Raw genomic sequence first — 18,815 nt, forward strand, 5'->3', positions numbered from 1 at the left:
TTAAAGCTAGTAATAATATTACTTGTGAGCACGTAATTTTTGCCCTATGTTAATACTCCTAAAATAGTCCAAAATAATTTTAATTATTTTTATGGAATTTTGGGAGTCTCTTCTCTATTTTATTTTGGGTTTTTTTGGCATTTAGTTGCAACTCTCTTAATTAGAAATATATTTAAATGATGAAAAAGACAAAAAATATTTTATCTTTCATCTTTTACATTTTTAGACTTTACTTGCATTTTTAGCATCTAATTGCATAAAATTGCACCCCTAAAACACAAAATCACAAAAATGCTTTAATTATTTTTACCTTTATGTTTTTAGGTTTAATTGATTAGTTAAATGGTTAATTTTTGGCCAAGTAATTTAAAAGGGCTGATTGTGTAAAATAGGAGCAATTAGAGTAATATATATGTAAAAGTGGCCATTTGAACAAATACAAAAGCAAAGGAGAAGAGGTCCGCCCATGCTATGGCTGAACTTTAGACGGCCCGGTTACTTTAATCCACGCCCGCCCCAGTCCACTGCTTTACCCGGTCCAGTTTCCCTTTGAGGCTAGAGTATTGAAACGACGTTGTATGTAGTTAAAACTACGTCGTTCCCCCCCGGTTAAACGACCCCCATCCCCTTCTCTCTCTATCCGCCACCCAACTCCGCCGTCCGGGAATCGCCTTCCGGTGGCAGAACACCTCCAAACAGACTCAAAATATCACCCCACACACGCTCATTTCTCACCTCACTCTGATTTGGAGAACCCACTCACTCTCACGCTCAGAGGGAGGCTGAAATTAACTCTCTCACACTCATTCAAAAGGAAACGTTTCAGATCGAGATCAGAAGAGGAGAGCCTCAGATGCACGAAATTTGTTTGAAAAAAAAAAGAGACTTCGAAGAGTTTTTTTTTTGAGTTCAGTTGATTTAGTTATACAATAGCTGGGTTTTCAAAGTTGAATCAAGCTTTCGAAGGGCTATTTTATTGCTGATTACTTGATGGGATTGCAGCTGTACTTCTTCCTCTTTCATCATTGTATTTCTCTCTGTTTTTGTTCCCTAAGGTACGGTTCGATTCTCTTAGAGTTATCCAGATTTGAATCAATGAAATAAATGACATGATTATAATTGTTCGTTGTTTTATGCGAAGTTGAAAATGCTGTCGTGATGTTCTGAATTATGTCCTATAAGCATGTGGAATTTGTCCCTCAAATCTCAATTCATGAAACATGAAGTAGCTTTCGATTATGTGTTTGATTGAAATAAGTGTATTGGATTTGAAGTTGATTTGCAGCTTTTGAAATTCAAACGAGAGCTCTTCAGCAAAATAGCTTCAAACAGATGTATTTGGGTTGTAGATTAGCTAAACTAATGCTCTAACCCTCCTTAGAGGAAGGACTCGTTAATGTTTCCTTCAAATCAGTGATTTAATGGTTCATATCCTGTTACATGAATTTATTTTCCATTTGAAGAACCTGTGTAACGACCCGACCGGTCGTTTTGCTTTCTAGATTCTCGTTCCCCTAAATAAGACCCCGTATATGCTTTTACTGTTTCATGACTTGCGGGAATGGTTAGTTCGGGTTTGGAAGGGTTCGGGTTGAAATCAGAACACTTAGTTCCTTAATATTGGCTTTAAAGGGTAATTTTGACTTGGGTCAGCATTTCTAGTAAATGACCTCGGAATCGGGATTCGACGGTCCCAATAGGTTAGTGTGATGATTTTGGACTTGAGCGTATATTCGAATCGGTTTTTGGATGACCTGGGTTTTAAAGTTCTTTAAATTTGGTTTGAAGTAGGTTTTGGTGTCATCGACGTATGTTTGGGATTCCGAGCCCGAGAATAGTTCCATATAATGATTCAACATTTGCACGCAAAATTTGGTGTCATTCCGAGTAGTTTAAGTATGATTCGGCGCCTTCGTAGCGAATTAGAAGAACTTGAAGTTCATAAGTTGATTCGATTTGGTTTGGAGTATGATTCTTAGTTTTGGTGTTGTTTTTCGTATTTCGTGAGATCGAGCAGGTCCGTTTTATGATTTCAAACTCGTTGGTATGTTTGAACGAGGCCTCGGGAGCCCCGGATGCCATTCAGACGATGCGCATAACTCGTTTGGACTTGGAGAGATGGCTGAAACAGCAGAGCTTCTGGTGCAATTGCAATTGCGAGGAGCGAGCTCGCAGGTGCGAGCGTGTGGCCGCAAAAGCGGTTTTGGGCGAGTTGGCTGTGGCTCGCAGAAGCGGCCTCGCTTCTGCGAGGGAAGGGCCGCAAGTGCGAAGAGGGCCGGCCAGGCCTGGTCCGCGATATATTCTGATTGTATGGCAGCAATAAAGCGGTATCAAATACAAGGAAGATGGATATCTATATTCTGGAAACATCTCTTCAGATTGAATATATCTTCCTTGTCATTTTAATCTCACTAATTGATGTGATTATATTTTTCAAATAATCGAGTCTGTGTATCTTAATCTTCACCTTACACTTTAAGCTGAAAAAGTACTAACTTTATTAAGCTGCCATGTGCTGATGTTTGAACTTTGAAAGAACCACTTTATCTTTCCTTTGTAGGTAGACAAGGAAACCGAAAGAGTCCTACTCTTGTACTGTAGCCAGCTATTGTCTATCCAGAAAGATTAATTCTCCATAATGTTCTACTGGAACAAGAGGGTGGTAATTGAATAAGTTCTCGTAGTTGTGACCATCATGTAGCTATGAACTTTTGCAACAAACTTTACATTTGTGAGAGACAGTTTAAGAACAAGAATTGAAGCAGTTAATTTAGCGTCTCTCCAGTTACAGAAGTAAAGATTTGCTATCACTGCTACTTAACATTGATGCTTGACAGAAAAATAGTATAGTAGAAAGTTTTCAAGTAACTGTACGGGGATGCTATTCTTGGTCCCCTAGTGAAAGCTATTAGATGATCTATACAAAAGTGATGTTTTATACTTCAATGCTAAGAGGGGGTGATTTGTGTGGTGTCCAATTTTCGCGTGCACTGTTTATAGAAGGACCTGATTCTTCTATGTGTTCCTTATACTACTGTTGCGGAAATAGTAAATGCGAAAAGTAAAGAACACAAGTATTTTTACATGGAAAACACCGGACTCAAAAGGTGAAAAACCAAGACCTACTACTCAGTAGGATTTTTTCCAACACTTCATTAAATCACTGAGCTAAAATAATATTTATAAAACTCTTTGTAAACATAAGGATTACTTCTAATCCCATTGTAGCAACCAGCCTCTAATTGTTGCGACAACTTCAAGTTAACTTTAACTTGAATACTCAGAGTACCTAATATAATTGCCTCTAGATAAAGCTGAAAGGTACAATTTGAAAACACCTACTACAATGAAACTAGAATAAAAGACAGACACTTGGAACTAATTCTTCTATCTGGTTCATGTAACTTCATGTTTGCACACTTGAATCACACAAGAATTGTTTGCAAAATGCCTTGCTATTTTTCTCTCAACTCAAGTTTAACTTTAGCGTTTGTACGTACCTGTAGAATGAGAACATCCTGCAATTTATAGAGTTAGTAGAATAAGAAAAAACTAGAGTTCTAATGCTATACTCTTCCATGGTGGAAGAGTTCTAGTTATCTTCAACTTCTAACTCCTCTATTATCTTGAATAAAGTTCTATTCGAGTAAGGAGTCCTCCTTATCATTTATGCAAACTTTTCGATCAGAAGATATAAGATATAACAACTTAAACTTATCTCCTTCACGTGCATCCCTTATGCTTGAATCTATCCGTGTCTGTGTACACTGTGTATGCATCTGGTTCATGTTTGAGTTCCTTTGTCATTACTAAACTGCTCGAGAAACTCACGAAACGAGTCGAAGCCAACGACAAGAGGGTGGTACCATCGAGTGATAAAAGGGCTTGATTCAAAAAAATTCATACAAAAGCCTTTTCCATCGAGTGCGGCACCGAAGCCAATCCCCAAAAAGTTCCGTATGCCCGAAATTCTCAAATACAACGGTACGACCGATCCTAACGAACATGTCACCTCTTACATGTATGCCATAAAAGGCAACGATTTGGAAGATGACGAGATTGAATCCGTTCTATTGAAAAAGTTCGGGGAGACCCTCTCGAAAGGAGCTATGATTTGGTACCACAATCTACCACCAAATTCCATAGATTCTTTTGCCATGTTGGCAGATTCGTTCGTAAAAGCACATGCTGGTGCCATAAAGGTCGCAACGAGAAAATCAGACCTCTTCAAAGTAAAGCAAAGGCAGGGAGAAATGCTGAGGGAATTCGTATCCCGATTTCAAATGGAACGCATGGAATTACCCCCGGTCATCGACGACTGGGCCGTACAAGCTTTCACCCAAGGATTGAACGAGCTAAGTTCGACAGCATCACATCGGCTGAAGCAAAATTTGATTGAGTACCCGGCGGTAACTTGGGCAGATGTACATAACCGATATCAATCGAAAATTAGGGTCGAGGACGATCAGTCGGGGACCCCGTACGGACCTGTTCATCAGAACAGGACAGTTATTAATCAAAAGCAGATCGACAGAGAACAAAGGTCAAATAGAGACCGATATCGACCATACATCACCGATCGGGTAAACAATGGTTCAACACGCAACGCAGTTCAGAACAGTCAAAGAATTGATCAGGGACAAAATTCTCGGGGCCTTATGAGTAAGAGCGGCTTCGACAAACATGCCGAACCTATAGAAGCACCTCGATTATCAGAGTATAACTTCAGCGTTGGCGCATCCGCTCTCGTATCGGCCATCGGACGCATCGAAGACACTAAATGGCCCCGACCAATGCAAACCAATCCTGTCCGGAGAAATCCCAATCAAACGTGTGAATACCATGGAACCCATGGCCACAGAACGGAAGATTGCAAGCAACTAAGAGAGGAAATAGGTCGCCTATTTAACAAAGGGCACCTTCGGGAGTTTCTGATTGATAGAGCAAAGAGCCATTTTAGAAGTAGGGATGTCAGCAAGTAGAACGAGCAAGAAGAACCACAACACATTATCCACATAATCATCGGCGGCACCGATACCCCCCGGGGACCGATGCTTAAGCGCACTAAAACATCGATGGTGAGGGAAAAACGATCTCGGACTCAAGAGTACGCACCCATGGGGACTTTGTCCTTTGGTGATAAAGATGCAGAAGGGGTCATCCAACCTCACAATGACGCCCTGGTAATATCCGTACTCGTAAATAAAACTAAGATTAAGCGTCTGTTGATCGATCCAGGTAGCTCGGCCAATATCATCCGATTAAAGGTAGTAGAGCAGCTCGGCCTGCAGGATCGAATCGTGCTTGCAACTCTGGTCCTAAACGGGTTCAATATGGCATGTGAAACCACCAAAGGGGAGATAGCCTTGCCAATAAATGTGGCCGGAACTGTCCAGGAAACAAAGTTTCACGTGATCGAAGGCGATATGAGGTATAACGCCCTTTTCGGAAGGCCATGGATCCAAACATGAGAGCCGTGCCTTCGACCCTACACCAGGTCCTCAAATTTCCGGCGTCGGGAGAAGTCAAAACGGTATACGGAGAGCAGCCAGCCGCAAAAGAAATATTCGCCGTCGATGAGCCAAACCAATGTCCTCACTTTCGCCGATAAAGGGCCCGGGCCCGGAAGGAGAACGGGACACCAAATAGCAATCACAGACAGTGACTGCAACCCAGCCTGACAACCAGAAAGTCGAAGAGAATGAAGACCAAAGGGTCCCTCGATCTTTCGTAACTCCTGATGACTCCGATGCCACAAAATCAACAATCGAGGAGCTAGAACAAGTTGTATTAATCGAGCGCCGACCCGAGCAAAATGTATACTTGGGAACGGGGCTGAGCCCTGAACTCAGGAAGAAACTCGTTCAATTTCTTATCAATATCATCGATTATTTCGCCTGGTCCCATTTAGATATAACAGGGATCCCGCCGGACATAACGACGCATCAGCTAAGTTTGGACCATCGGTTCAGACCGGTGAAGCAAAAAAGAAGACCCCAGTCCGATAGAAAGAACACCTTCATAAAGGACGAGGTAACCAAACTTCTCAAAATAGGGTCCATTCGAGAGGTAAAATACCCCGAATGGTTAGCCAACGTAGTCGTAGTCCCTAAAAAAGGGGATAAACTTAGGATGTGCGTGAACTATAAGGATTTGAACAAAGTATGCCCCAAGGATTCTTTTCCATTGCCCAACATCGATCGCATGATCGATGCCATGGCCGGCCACGAGATCCTCACTTTTCTCGATGCCTATTCCGGGTATAATCAAATACAGATGAACCCGGAGGACCAGGAGAAAACCTCGTTTGTCACCAAATACGGGACGTATTGTTATAATGTGATGCCCTTCGGGCTAAAAAATGCAGGGGCCACTTACCAACGCCTAGTGAATAAAATGTTCGAAGAACAAATAGGAAAATCAATGGAGGTTTATATTGATGACATGTTAGTCAAATCCCTACGCGCAGAGGACCATTTAATTCATTTGCAGGAAACGTTCAAGATTCTGAGGAAATACAAAATGAAGCTCAACCCCGAAAAATGTGCCTTCGGTGTCGGTTCGGGCAAGTTCCTCGGCTTCATAGTATCACATCGGGGAATAGAGATTAACCCCGATAAAATCAAGGCTGTTGAAGACATCACCATCGTAGACAGCATAAAAGTCGTGCAAAGACTAACGGGTCGGATCTCCGCCCTAAGCCGATTCATATCGAGGTCATCCGATCGAAGTCATAAATTTTTTTCTCTACTCAAAAAGAAGAACGATTTTTCGTGGACCCCGGAGTGCCAACAAGCTTTAGAAGGACTAAAATGATATATGTCAAGCGCATCACTGCTTCACACTCCAAAAACCGATGAGAAACTTTGCTTGTACCTAGCAGTGTCGGAAGTCGCCATAAGCGATGTCCTGGTTCGAGAAGAGCAAGGTACGCAATTCCTAGTTTATTATACAAGTCGAATCTTAGGAGAGGCGGAAACTAGATATCCGCTCCTTGAAAAGTTGGCGCTTGCACTAATAAGCGCCTCGAGGAAGTTAAGGCTGTATTTCCAATGTCATCCCATATGCGTATTGTCTACTTACCCGCTTCGTAATATTTTGCACAAACCCGAGTTATCAGGCCGGCTGGCCAAATAGGCCGTCGAACTTAGTGGGTACGATATCGAATATCGACCCCGTACGGCCATCAAGTCTCAAGTCCTAGCAGACTTCGTGGCCGATTTCACACCAGCCCTCATACCCGAAGCCGAAAAAGAACTGTTGAACTCAGGTACATCATCGGGGGTATGGGTCCTTTTTACAGATGGGGCTTCAAACGTAAAAGGGTCCGAGCTGGGCATAGTTTTGAAACCACCCATGGGTGGCATTATTAGACAATCTATTACGAAGCCGTGATTGCATGTCTCGAGCTAGCTAGAAATTTAGGAGCAGAAATCATTGAAGCCGACTGCGATTCCTTGCTGGTGGTGAGTCAAGTAAACAAAACTAACAAAAAAGGGAAAAACAATTGCATCTAGAGAGTCTCGATCCCAGGTGTTGTGCATGGAATTTCAGCACTTCAACCATCGCACCTTTAGTCATTTTGTGACTTGGGGTGCCACTTGTTCCTTATGTAGGTGTTTTTGTGGGAAATACTAGTATGTATATAAAACTTTATCCGAGCGACCGGGTGGCGTACCACCCCCAACTCAATACATAGATCCGCCCCTGGCCACCAGTACCACCAGCTAAGGCCATAAGAGGCTAAGGTCGAGGTATAGGTCGTGGTAGGGGTAGAGGTGCAACTCGTACAACAGCTAGGGCAGCACCTGCAGACCCAGCAGTTGCCCCACCCCCAGAGCAGGTACCAATTGCGGATGAGCCAGTGGGGCCAGCTCAGGCACCAACTGTGCCTATTGTGATTCTAGGACTTTAGGAGGCCTTAGCTCAAATTCTGACCGTGTGCACCAGTCTTGCTCAGGAGGTCTCTGTTCCGGCTGCAGCAGCCACTTCTCAGGCCAGGGGAGGTACACAGACTCCCGCCACCCTTACACCAGAGCAGGTGATATAGGGACTCCAAACACCGGGGGCACTACCAGCCTAGCCGGTGGCAGTTGCTCAGTCCCATGAGGTTCCTGCTATGACTGATGATGAGCAGCGGAGACTAGAGAGGTTTGGGAGGCTCCATCTTCCATCTTTCAGTAGGAAAGAGGCGGAGGATGCCCAGGGTTTCTTGGACAAGTGTCAGAGGACTTTCCGTACAGCAGGAATTCTAGAGACCAGTGGGGTCTCGTTAACTACTTTTCAGTTTTCTAGGGCTGCCTTCAGATGGTGGGAGGCTTATGAGAGGCGCAGGGCGATTGGTGCAGCACCACTTACTTGGCAGGAGTTCGGAGTTATCTTCTTAGAGAAGTTCGTGTCGCACTCTCACAGAGAGGAGCTGTGCCGACAGTTTGAGCAGCTTCATCGGGATGGCATGTCTGTGACGCGGTACGAGATGAGGTTCTCTGAGTTGGCTCATCATGCAGTGTGGCTGGATCCCACTGATAGGGAGAGGATTCAGAGGTTCATCGATGGCCTCACATATCAGTTGCGGTTGCTTATGACTAGGGAGAGGGTATCTGGTGATACTTTTGATGAGGTTGTCGACATTGCTCGATAGATAGAGATGGTCCGCAGTCAGGAGCGGGGTGAGAGGGAGGCTAAGAGGCCTCGTGGATCAGGTGGTTTTAGTGGTGTTCCTTCTAGAGGTCAGCTCTACCACTACAGGGGTCGTCCTTATAGGCATGCTCAGATGGCTCGTCCAGTTCATCGTGGTGCATCATCTGGCTATGGTTCATACAGTACACATCAGGGTCAGTCATCTCTCAGTGCCCTTCCAGCTCAGAGATTGTCCCATGCACCATCAGCTCAGAGTCATTTATGTCGGGTCTTTCTAGCAGTTATCTCGATGCTCGGGGCTCCCTTCAGTCCCCACCGCCATGCACAGGGAGAGGTTGTTTTGAGTGTGGAGACTTGGGTCATATCAAGAGGCATTGTCCCTGCCTTTTGGGAGGTTCAGCTCAGTAGAGGATTCAGCTTACGACTTTAGCACCCGTTACTTCACCACCCGCCCAGCCAGCTCGTGGTAGAGCTCAGTCAGCTAGGGGTTGCCCTAGAGGGGGAGGCCGATTAGGTGGCAGCTAGGCCCGATTCTATGCACTCCCTGGCAGGCCAGATGCTATTGCTTCAGACATAGTGATCACAGGTATTGTCTCAGTATGTCACCGAGATGCTTCTGTATTATTTGACCCTAGTTCCACCTATTCATATGTATCATTGTATTTTGCTCATTATCTGGTTATGCCCCATGAGTCTTTAGCTTCATCTGTTCATATATCTATGTCGGTGGGCGATACTATTATTCTGGACCGTGTGTACATTCGTGTGTGGTGACTATTGGGGGATTGGAGACTAGAGTTGATCTCTTGTTGCTTAGTATGGTCGATTTTGACGTGATATTGGGTATGGATTGGTTGTCTCCATGTCATGCTATTTTGGATTGTCATGCTAAGACCGTGATGTTGGCGATTCCGGGGTTGCCACAGATTGAGTGGAGAGGTTCTCTAGACTATGTTCCCAGTAGAGTGATTTCATATTTGAAGGCCCAACAGATGGTTGGGAAGGGTTGTTTATCTTATTTGGCTTTTGTGAGGAATATTAGTGCTGATACTCCTACTATAGATTCTATTCTGGTGGTGCGGGAGTTTCCGAACGTATTTCCTGTAGACCTGCCGGGCATGCCGCCCGACAGGGATATTGACTTTGGTATTGACTTGGTGCCGGGCACTCAGCTTATTTCTATTCCACCATATCGCATGGCACCAGCTGAGTCGAAGGGATTGAAGGAGCAACTTCAGGAACTCCTTGATAAGGGGTTTATTAGGCCTAGTATGTCGCCTTGGGGTGCACCGGTTCTGTTTGTAAAGAAGAAGGATGGCACTATGAGAATGTGCATTGATTATAGGTAGTTGAACAAAGTCACAATCAAGAACAAATATCCTTTGCCGTGTATTGATGATCTGTTTGACCAGCTTCAGGGAGCGAGGGTGTACTCCAAGATTGATTTGAGGTTTGGGTATCACTAGATGAAGATTCGGGACTTGGATATTCTAAAGACAACATTCAGGACCCGTTATGGTCATTATGAGTTCCTTGTTATGTCTTTTGGGCTGACCAACGCCCCAACAATGTTTATGCATATGATGAATAGTGTGTTTCAGCCTTATCTCGACTAGTTTGTTATAGTGTTCATTGATGATATCCTGGTGTACTATCATAGCCAGGAAGAGCATACCCAGTATTTGAGGATTGTGTTGCAGCGGTTGAGGGAGGAGAAGCTTTATGCCAAGTTCTCCAAGTGTGAGTTTTGGCTCAGCTCAGTGGCATTCTTGGGGCACGTGGTGTCCAGTGAGGGTATTCAGGTTGATCCGAAGAAGATAGAGGCGGTCCAGAGTTGGCCTAGAGCATCCTCATCTACGGAGATTCAGATCTTTCTTGTCTTGGCTGGTTATTATCGTCGCTTTGTGGAGGGTTTGTCGTCTATTGCATCTCCCTTGACCTAATTGACCCAAAAGGGTGCTCCTTTCAGGTGGTCGGATGAGTGTGAGGAGAGCTTTCAGAAGTTCAAGACTGCCTTGACCACAATTCCAGTTCTAGTTTTGCCATCAGCTTCAAGCTCTTATACAATGTATTGTGATGCTTATCGGATCGGCATTCGGTGTGTTGATGCAGGAGGGGTTGAGTGATTGCTTATGCTTCATGCCAGTTGAAACCTCATGAGAAGAACTACCCTGTTCATGATTTGGAGTCAGCCGCCATCGTTCATGCATTGAAGATTTGGAGGCATTACCTCAACGGTGTGTCTTGTGAGGTGTTTACGGATCATCAGAGCCTCCAGCACTTGTTCAAACAGATAGATCTAAATTTGAGGCAGCGGAGATGGTTGGAGCTGCTAAAGGACTATGATATCACCATTCTGTATCATCACGGGAAGGCCAATGTAGCGGACGATGCCTTGAGAAGAAAGGCAGTGAGTATGGGTAGCGTTGCATTTATTCTCATTGGTGAGAGACCTCTTGCAGTTGCTGTTCAGGCCTTGGCCAACCGGTTTGTGAGATTGGATATTTCGCAGCCCAGTTGCATCCTAGCTTGTGTGGTTTCTCGGTCTTCCTTATTTGATCGCATCAGAGAGCATCAAATGTGGATGGGCTACGTGAGTTGATTCTTGAGGAGGCCCACAGTTCACGGTATTCCATCCAGCTAGGTGCCGCGAAGATGTATCAGGACTTAAGGCAGCACTATTGGTGGAGAAGAATGAAGAAGGATATAGTAGAATTTGTAGCTCAGTGCCTTAATTGTCAGCAAGTGAAGTATGAGCATCAGAGACCGAGTGGATTGCTTCAGAGGTTAGAGATTCCAGAGTGGAACTGGGAGCGGATCACCATGTATTTCGTAGTTGGGTTCCCACGGACTTCGAGGAAGTTCGATGCTATTTGGGTGATTGTGGATCGGTTGACCAAGTTTGCACACTCCATTCCAGTTGGTACTACCTATTCCTCGGAGCGGTTGGCTGAGATTTACATCCGAGAGATTGTCCGCCTTCACGGTGTGCCAGTGTCCATCATTTCAGATCGAGACACGCAGTTTACATCACAGTTTTGGAGAGCAGTATAGCGAGAGTTGGGCATTCAGGTTGAGTTGAGCACATCATTTCACCCTCAGATGGACGGACAGTCCGAGCGCACTATTTAGATATTGGAGGACATGCTACGCGCTTATGTCATTGATTTTGGGGGTTCTTGTGACCAGTTTCTGCCACTTGCGGAGTTTGCCTACAACAACAGTTACCAGTCGAGCATTCATATGGCTCCGTATGAGGCTTTGTATGGGAGGCGGTGTAGATCTCTGGTGGGTTGGTTTGAGTCGGGTGAGGCTAGGCTATTGGGTACTACTGACTTGGTTCAGGATGCTTTGGACAAGGTTAAATTGATTTAGGAGCGACTTCGCACAGTACAGTCTAGACAGAAGAGTTATGCCGATAGCAAGGTCTGTGATGTGTCTTACATGGTTGGGGAGAAGGTTCTGCTGAAGGTTTCACCCATGAAGGGTGTTATGAGATTCGGGAAGAAGGGCAAGTTGAGCCCTCGGTTCATTGGGCCTTTTGAGGTACTTCAGAGGATTGGGGAGGTGGCTTACAAGCTTGCCTTGCCACCTAGTTTGTTGAGTGTGCATCCAGTATTTCATGTTTCGATTCTGCGGAAGTACATCGGCGATCTGTCTCATGTTTTGGATTTCAGCACGGCTCAGTTGGATGGTGATTTGACTTATGGTGTGGAGCGGGTGGCCATTTTGGATCGGTAAGCTTGAAAGTTAAAGTGAAAGGATATAGCTTCAGTGAAGGTGCAGTGGAAAGGTCAGCCCGTTGAGGATGCTACTTGGGAAAACGAGTGGGAGATGTGGAGCAGATACCCACGCCTATTTGACACTCCAAGTATGTTTCTAGACCCGTTCGAGGACGAACGTTTGTTTAAGAGGGGGAGGATGTAACGACCCGACCGATCTTTTTGAGAGTGGTAGGCTTGTTCCCCCATTTACTGCTTCTTTTGTGCTCTACAGTGTTACATGACTTACCGGTTTGGTCGGTTCGGGTCCGGAGAGATTTCGGAGTGAATTGAGACACTTAGTCTCTTAATGGAAAGCTTAAGTTGGAAAAGTTGACCGGAAGTTATCTTATGTATAAACGACCCCGGATTTGAGTTTTGATGATTCCATTAGCTTTGTTGAGTGATTCCGGACATAGGAGCGTGTCTGAATTGTGATTTGGAGGTCCGTAGTAGAATTAGGCTTGAAATGGTGAAAGTTGGAAGTTTGGAAAGTTTGACCGGGAGTGGACTTTTTGATATCGGGGTCGAATTCCGATTTTGAAAGTTGGAGTAGGTCTTGGTGTCATTTTGTGACTTGTGTGCAAAATTTGAGGTCAATCGGACGTGATTTGACAACTTTCGACGTCGTTTGTAGAATTTGGAAACTTCAAAGTTCATTAGGCTTGAATCTATGTGCGATTTGTGTTTTTGATGTTGTTTGAGGGGATTTGATGGTCGCCTAAGTTTGTATGATGTTTTAAGACGTGTTGGTATGTTTGGTTGAGGTCCCGGGGGCTTTGGGTTGATTTCGGGTGGTTAACGGACCAAGGTGTGAAGTTGAAGAATTACTGAAGATTTGCAATTGCTTGTGTAATCGCACATGCGGATTGGGAACCGCAGATGCGAGCCCGCAGAAGCATGAAGGGAGCCGCAGAAGAAGGCCAGGAAGGAATTGGAAGAGGTCGCAGGTGCAAGGTCTTTTCCGCACCTGCGAGGCCGCAGATGCGGCGAAGAGGGCGCAAAAGCGGAGTGTGAAGGAGTTGAGGGGTGTAGGTTGTTTCCGCAGAAGCGGATCATGGGCCGCAGAAGCGCCTCCGCAGGTGCGAGACCTGGAGCGCAGGTGCGAGCCCAGGTGAGTTAAGTGACTTCCGCAGGTGCGGAGTTTTCACTGCAAAAGCGGGACCGCAGAAGCAAATTTTGGGACCGCAGGTGCGTTGTGACTAGGCAGAACATATAAACATAAGGGTTCGCGATTTTCTTCATTTTCAAACATTTTGAGCTTGGACTAAGGCGATTTTTGAGAGGGTTTTCGAGGGGATTCTTGAGGTAAGTCCCTTGTGCTTGTTTTTGATAAATAATCTTGTATCCCCATCAATTTTCCCACCTAATTTGGGGTTTTTTGAGGTGTAATTTGAGAGTTTGGGGTTAGGGATTTGGAGAGTTGATTTTGGGGATTTGAATGACCAATTGGTGTCAGATTTTGATGAATTTGATATGACTAGACTCGTGAGTGGATGGGCTTTCGAATTTTGTAGATTTTGTTGGATTCCGAGACGTGGGCCCGGGGACAGTTTTAAACTAATTTCGGATTTTGAGTTATAACTTAGTAATTTCTTGTAGGATTGATTGATTTAGCCCGTATTGATTGTATTGTACTGTTTGTAGCTAGATTCGGGTCATTTGGAGGCCGATTTGCGTGGCAAAGGCGTATTGGAGTGGGGATTTGCTCGGATTGAGGTAAGTAACACTTCTAAACTTGGTTCTGAGAGTTCGAAACCCCGAATTATGTGTTATGTTATTGGTATTGAGGTGACGCACATACCAAGTAACGGGCGTGCGGGCGTGCACCGTGAGAATTGTGACCTGATCGATTCCATGGCACTGTATAGTGGTTCTATCTTGTTGATATCCGTGTTTTCATCATGTGATAAAGTAATTGAGTTGTCACTCATGCTAGATATCATGTTTAGGCTTTATGCCGGTACTGTTGGGGCCCATAGTGGCCGTTTCTTGCTATTGTCTTACTGATTTCATTGGTATTTCATACTCAGTCATATTCATTCATTTCATATCATATCTCAGTCTCTGTAATTATTTATTGATACATCATATCATTATTTTCGAGCTAGTATCATGACATTGTTAGCCCGTGAAAGAGAGACCGGAGAGATTGATGACTAAGTGAGGCCGAGGGCCTGATTATGAGTGACATTAATGGGATCGGGCTGCACGCCGCAGCGGTTATACTGATTTATGATAGCGCTTGGGGTGAAGGAGCCCCTCCGGAGTCTGCACACACCCCTAGTGAGCGCGGTTGATTATATTGAGGGATGGATCTTCCCTGGATATGGATCTTGTCCGAAGCATTATATACCTAGAGATGGATCTTCTCCACGGGCTAGATTGGCCCTACTCAGTACTGGACTAATGGTCAGTGATGTATATATTTCGGGATGGATCTTCCCTGGGTCGTATGGGCCATGTACAATACCGAGTGATTGAGCAGTTGAGAGTGTGAGCACATAATGCTGTCAGCATGGTGTATCACATACAACATGTGCATTGGCATGTAGAAGTAGAGGAGTTATATTCTTCATATCATTCAGATTTACTCTATTTTTTTACTGTTGAATTTTCTATTGAATTTGAAATCATGCCTACTTTTCTACACTGTTATTTTTATATTGAAATGTGTCGGTTGAGTTCGTCATTACCTTTCAGTCCAAAGTTTGGATTTGTTACTTATTGAGTTGGTTGTACTCATGCTACACTCTGCATCTCATGTGCAGATCCAGGTGCTTCCGGTTACAGCGGCTGCTGAGTGAGGAGTCGAGATCTCGGAGACTATCGAGGTAGCTGCATGGCATTTGCAGGCCTTGACTCTCCTTCATTATCTTTATTTGTATTTCAGTTCTTATTCCTTAGACATTTTAGTAGGCTGTATCCTGGTACAAATGCTCATATACTCGGTGACACCCTGATTTTGGGATAAATTGTATTGTGTTGCGGATTTATTTCTGTTTCAAAAAGGATTTTCTTTAATATAAATTGCTTCCGTATATATGTTCAAAGTTTTTGTTTGGTTGAACTGGTTGATGAGTTGGCTTGCCTAGTTCCACGATAGGCGCCATCACGACGGTTGGTTTTGGGTCATGACACTATCAAAGCCTACTCTGATACTGACTGTGTTGCATGTGCTGAGTCAAGAAGGTTTGTTTCTGGCTTCTATATTACCCTTGGTGATTCCTCTATCTCTTGAAAGAGCAAGAAACAACCCACTGTTTCATTGTCTTCTGCTGAGGCAGAATACAGGGCTCTTAGAAAGGTGATTGCAGAAATTTCATGGTTGGTCAGGGTACTTGGTGATCTTGGTTTATCTATTTCTGCCCCCTGTTCCTATATTTTGTGATAGTCTAGCTTCTCTCCATATTGCCAAGAATCCACTCTTCCATGAACGGACCAACCATATCGAAATTGATTGTCACTATGTGCGTGAGAGTCTCAATTTTGGGTTGATTTCTCTGCATTTTGTGCCCAACTTGCTGATATTATGACCAAGTCTCTTTCTGGGCCTCTTCATCACTCTTTACTTGGCAAGTTTGGTGTGTTCTCACCCCAAGCTTGAGGGGGGTGTTGACATATATATACACAACCCAAGTCTTCTCCGCAACAGGCCAGCCCAATGAGTGATTTCTTTAGCCTTGTAACATTACTACTACAATTTTGCTTTAGTAGAATAGAACATTTCATTTGTATAGCCACTTCATGTTACTATAAATACTTAGGACCTATCTAGAAAGAGACAGAACATTCATTTTAATAAAGGTTCAGATATTTTCTCTCGTTTTCTTTGTCTCTCGGAACATTAGGGTATTTCCACCATGGAAATTCCTTCTTAGCTTCCGCAAATTTCACGATTAACATACTATACTATTTATTTATTTCTTCTTAGTTTTTTTTGTCGAACAATATAAATGTTGTGTAAACTTTCCCCCATAAATGCATCATTCCCATCACGATTTGGCGCCAGATATTTCTTAATCTTGCATCTACTTCTACGATTTACTAATATTTTAAATACAACACTAAGTATTTAATATACATAAAAGATAGAACCACAGAAAAATCTCTAATTAGTGGCGAGTTGAACTTGAGACAAGGACACATACGATTGGAAAACGAAAATTCATATATTGGTGCTCGGAACATACTTCGATAATAACCAGTTATACTTGTAAATTGGTCACAACGTTCAAATTGAAACATTCATGAAATTATACAACCTTTTCGTACTTAGCCTAGTCTGTTAGAAATTGTTTCTGTGAGACAGTCATTGAAATAGTACTGGTCACATAAAATTTTATAGAATACAAACAGCTAATAAACGATGAAAATTTAATTGACATACTATCCAATTGGGTACAGCAGGACTTGATAATTACTTGTGACTTGTGAGTGAAAAGTCAGCCCAATGGTCTTCTTGTCTCATTTATAACCTTCGTCTTATTTAATGTAATTATTGTCCTTTTATTCGTGTTGGAAACGTTTGTGTATGTTGGAACTGATTTCAACTTGACTTATGTATATCTTGTATATTTGGGTTGAACACAGTTCATCAAAATTACTATTTGTAGTTTGCTTTTCCTTATAGTACGTACCTTAAACTGTTTGGCTCTCTGATTCAATGACAAAGTTAGGAATTTTACAAAGAATGTTTAATGTTTAATATATATTTATAAAAAATAATTTTTTGACCTATACGAAGGATGTTCTGTTGAACACCCTTCACTCTATGTGGCTACTCCACTGTACTGATCCATAGTCCAAATTTAATTTTAATCATTCTTTTATATCATAATTAATGAGTTTCTATGTGAGCGTTCACAAAAGAAAAAGAGTACTAAACACTGCTAAAAGTAGCTAACATTAGTTGCAGAATCGCTAGCAACGCAAGGTCAGCACCTTCAAGTCCCTAGCTAACATATAATCTTTAACATATTCCCTGTTGAAATGAGAATCGGTTATATAACAATCCCACCAATACTAAGGGTTTCATGAACAATTAGGGCCATGAAGTTTATACTCTTTAGTTTTAAAATTTGAAAAATAAAAGAAAGAAAAAGGAGACTTGTTTACCCGTTAAACGGTACAGTTGAATTTGTAACGTGCTTTATATACACGTGAACTAATTTGATCCAAGAATATAAAGTAAGTAAGAACATAAATAAGATTATTAAAATAACTTGAATAAAATACAAGCTTGGTTGTGGACTTAGTTTCTCCGAAAGCGAAAGCAATAATAAGAACAATATCAAAAATAAGAGAGAGAGAATAAGGGCAGAATTTAGCTTTTGTGTACATATGATTTTTTCATTTTCTACTGTGGATACAAATTCTCCTATTTATAGCTCTATTCAGGAACACAAGATTCCCAAATCAAGCTCGTCTTTAATGGGAATAAAGCATCTCCTGATCAGAGACGGAGCCAGGATTTGAAGTTTATGGGTTCGGAATATTAGTCTGTTTAAGTTACTGGGTTCTAAATTGATAATTTGTTCATATTTAATGAATTTCTTAACACAAATACATAGTTTGGACCAAAGCTACTGAGTTCGGCTGAACCCGTGTCTCGGATGTTAGCTCCGCCCCTGCTCCTGATGGCTGCGTATATAATGGTTGAACATTAATACAGAGATTCTTGTAACGGCTGCTCATTGAATGCTATCTTTTCCAACCGATCGATATCTTCCTTTCAAATCTTCGTTTTCGATTCCAATGCCTTCATAACTTATTTAACACCAGTCATATGTTTATATCCGATGCCAACTATTTGCTGATTCATACCTTATTTGTCTTTATTTCCACCTGTCAATTTTACCTGAAAGAAGACTGATACTCACCTTTGTAATTTTATTCAGTCTAATAAACTGGTAGAGTTTGCCTGACTCGCATTTCGAGGTTTATTTCTTAAACCATGTGGAAGAAATAACACTTCAATATCGTCTTTGTATAGAGGTCATAGTTTTCAGTCTGAATTCTTTGCAAATCATGGTGGGCAGGAAGCAAGTAAGAAAATTAGGAACAAGTGTAGCCGCCAGACAATGAAATGCCTCAGCAGATCTGTCGCGCATTAGCCTTTGCGTATCATTATTGTAGAGAAGCTATTTTTCAACACTGTCTTTGTAAAATAACTATTTGTTCGACTAATTAGGATTTGTGCCAGATAGACTTGCAATGGAGTCAAAGACTCCCTGCCACGAAATTCTTCATTCTCAAAGTTTGAAGCTAAAACTTCTAATTATTATGAGTGAAGGGATATATCCCGATCATTGTACCACACCCATTAATGGTCATTATTGACATTTTAAAAACATTAGCCATATGGGAAAAAGTATGAGATTGTTATTAGGGCAAATAAATGGGAAGGAGTAA

At 42.8% G+C, this 18,815-nt stretch overlaps 1 protein-coding gene and 1 long non-coding RNA gene across 2 annotated transcripts; both read left to right on the plus strand.

The window, feature by feature from the left end:
- The first annotated feature begins 619 nt into the window (after positions 1 to 619).
- Positions 620 to 2,652, plus strand: LOC104084946 (uncharacterized). The gene is made up of 2 exons (XR_683722.4): positions 620 to 1,055; positions 2,018 to 2,652. It is a non-coding gene; the product is annotated as an uncharacterized lncRNA (long non-coding RNA).
- Positions 2,653 to 8,119: 5,467 nt separating this feature from the next.
- On the plus strand, positions 8,120 to 8,641 carry LOC138910360 (uncharacterized). The gene has a single exon (XM_070201592.1). It carries the CDS (start codon positions 8,120 to 8,122, stop codon positions 8,639 to 8,641), a length of 522 nt encoding a protein of 173 aa, XP_070057693.1.
- The last annotated feature ends 10,174 nt before the right edge of the window (positions 8,642 to 18,815 follow it).

The sequence above is a fragment of the Nicotiana tomentosiformis genome, chromosome 4 (assembly GCF_000390325.3).
Source record: "Nicotiana tomentosiformis chromosome 4, ASM39032v3, whole genome shotgun sequence".
In the NCBI taxonomy this organism is placed as follows: Eukaryota; Viridiplantae; Streptophyta; class Magnoliopsida; order Solanales; family Solanaceae; genus Nicotiana; species Nicotiana tomentosiformis.

Excerpts from the sequence above, each read along its gene's own strand:
- LOC138910360 (XM_070201592.1), top strand. The coding sequence starts at position 8,120 with ATGACTGATGATGAGCAGCGGAGACTAGAGAGGTTTGGGAGGCTCCAT.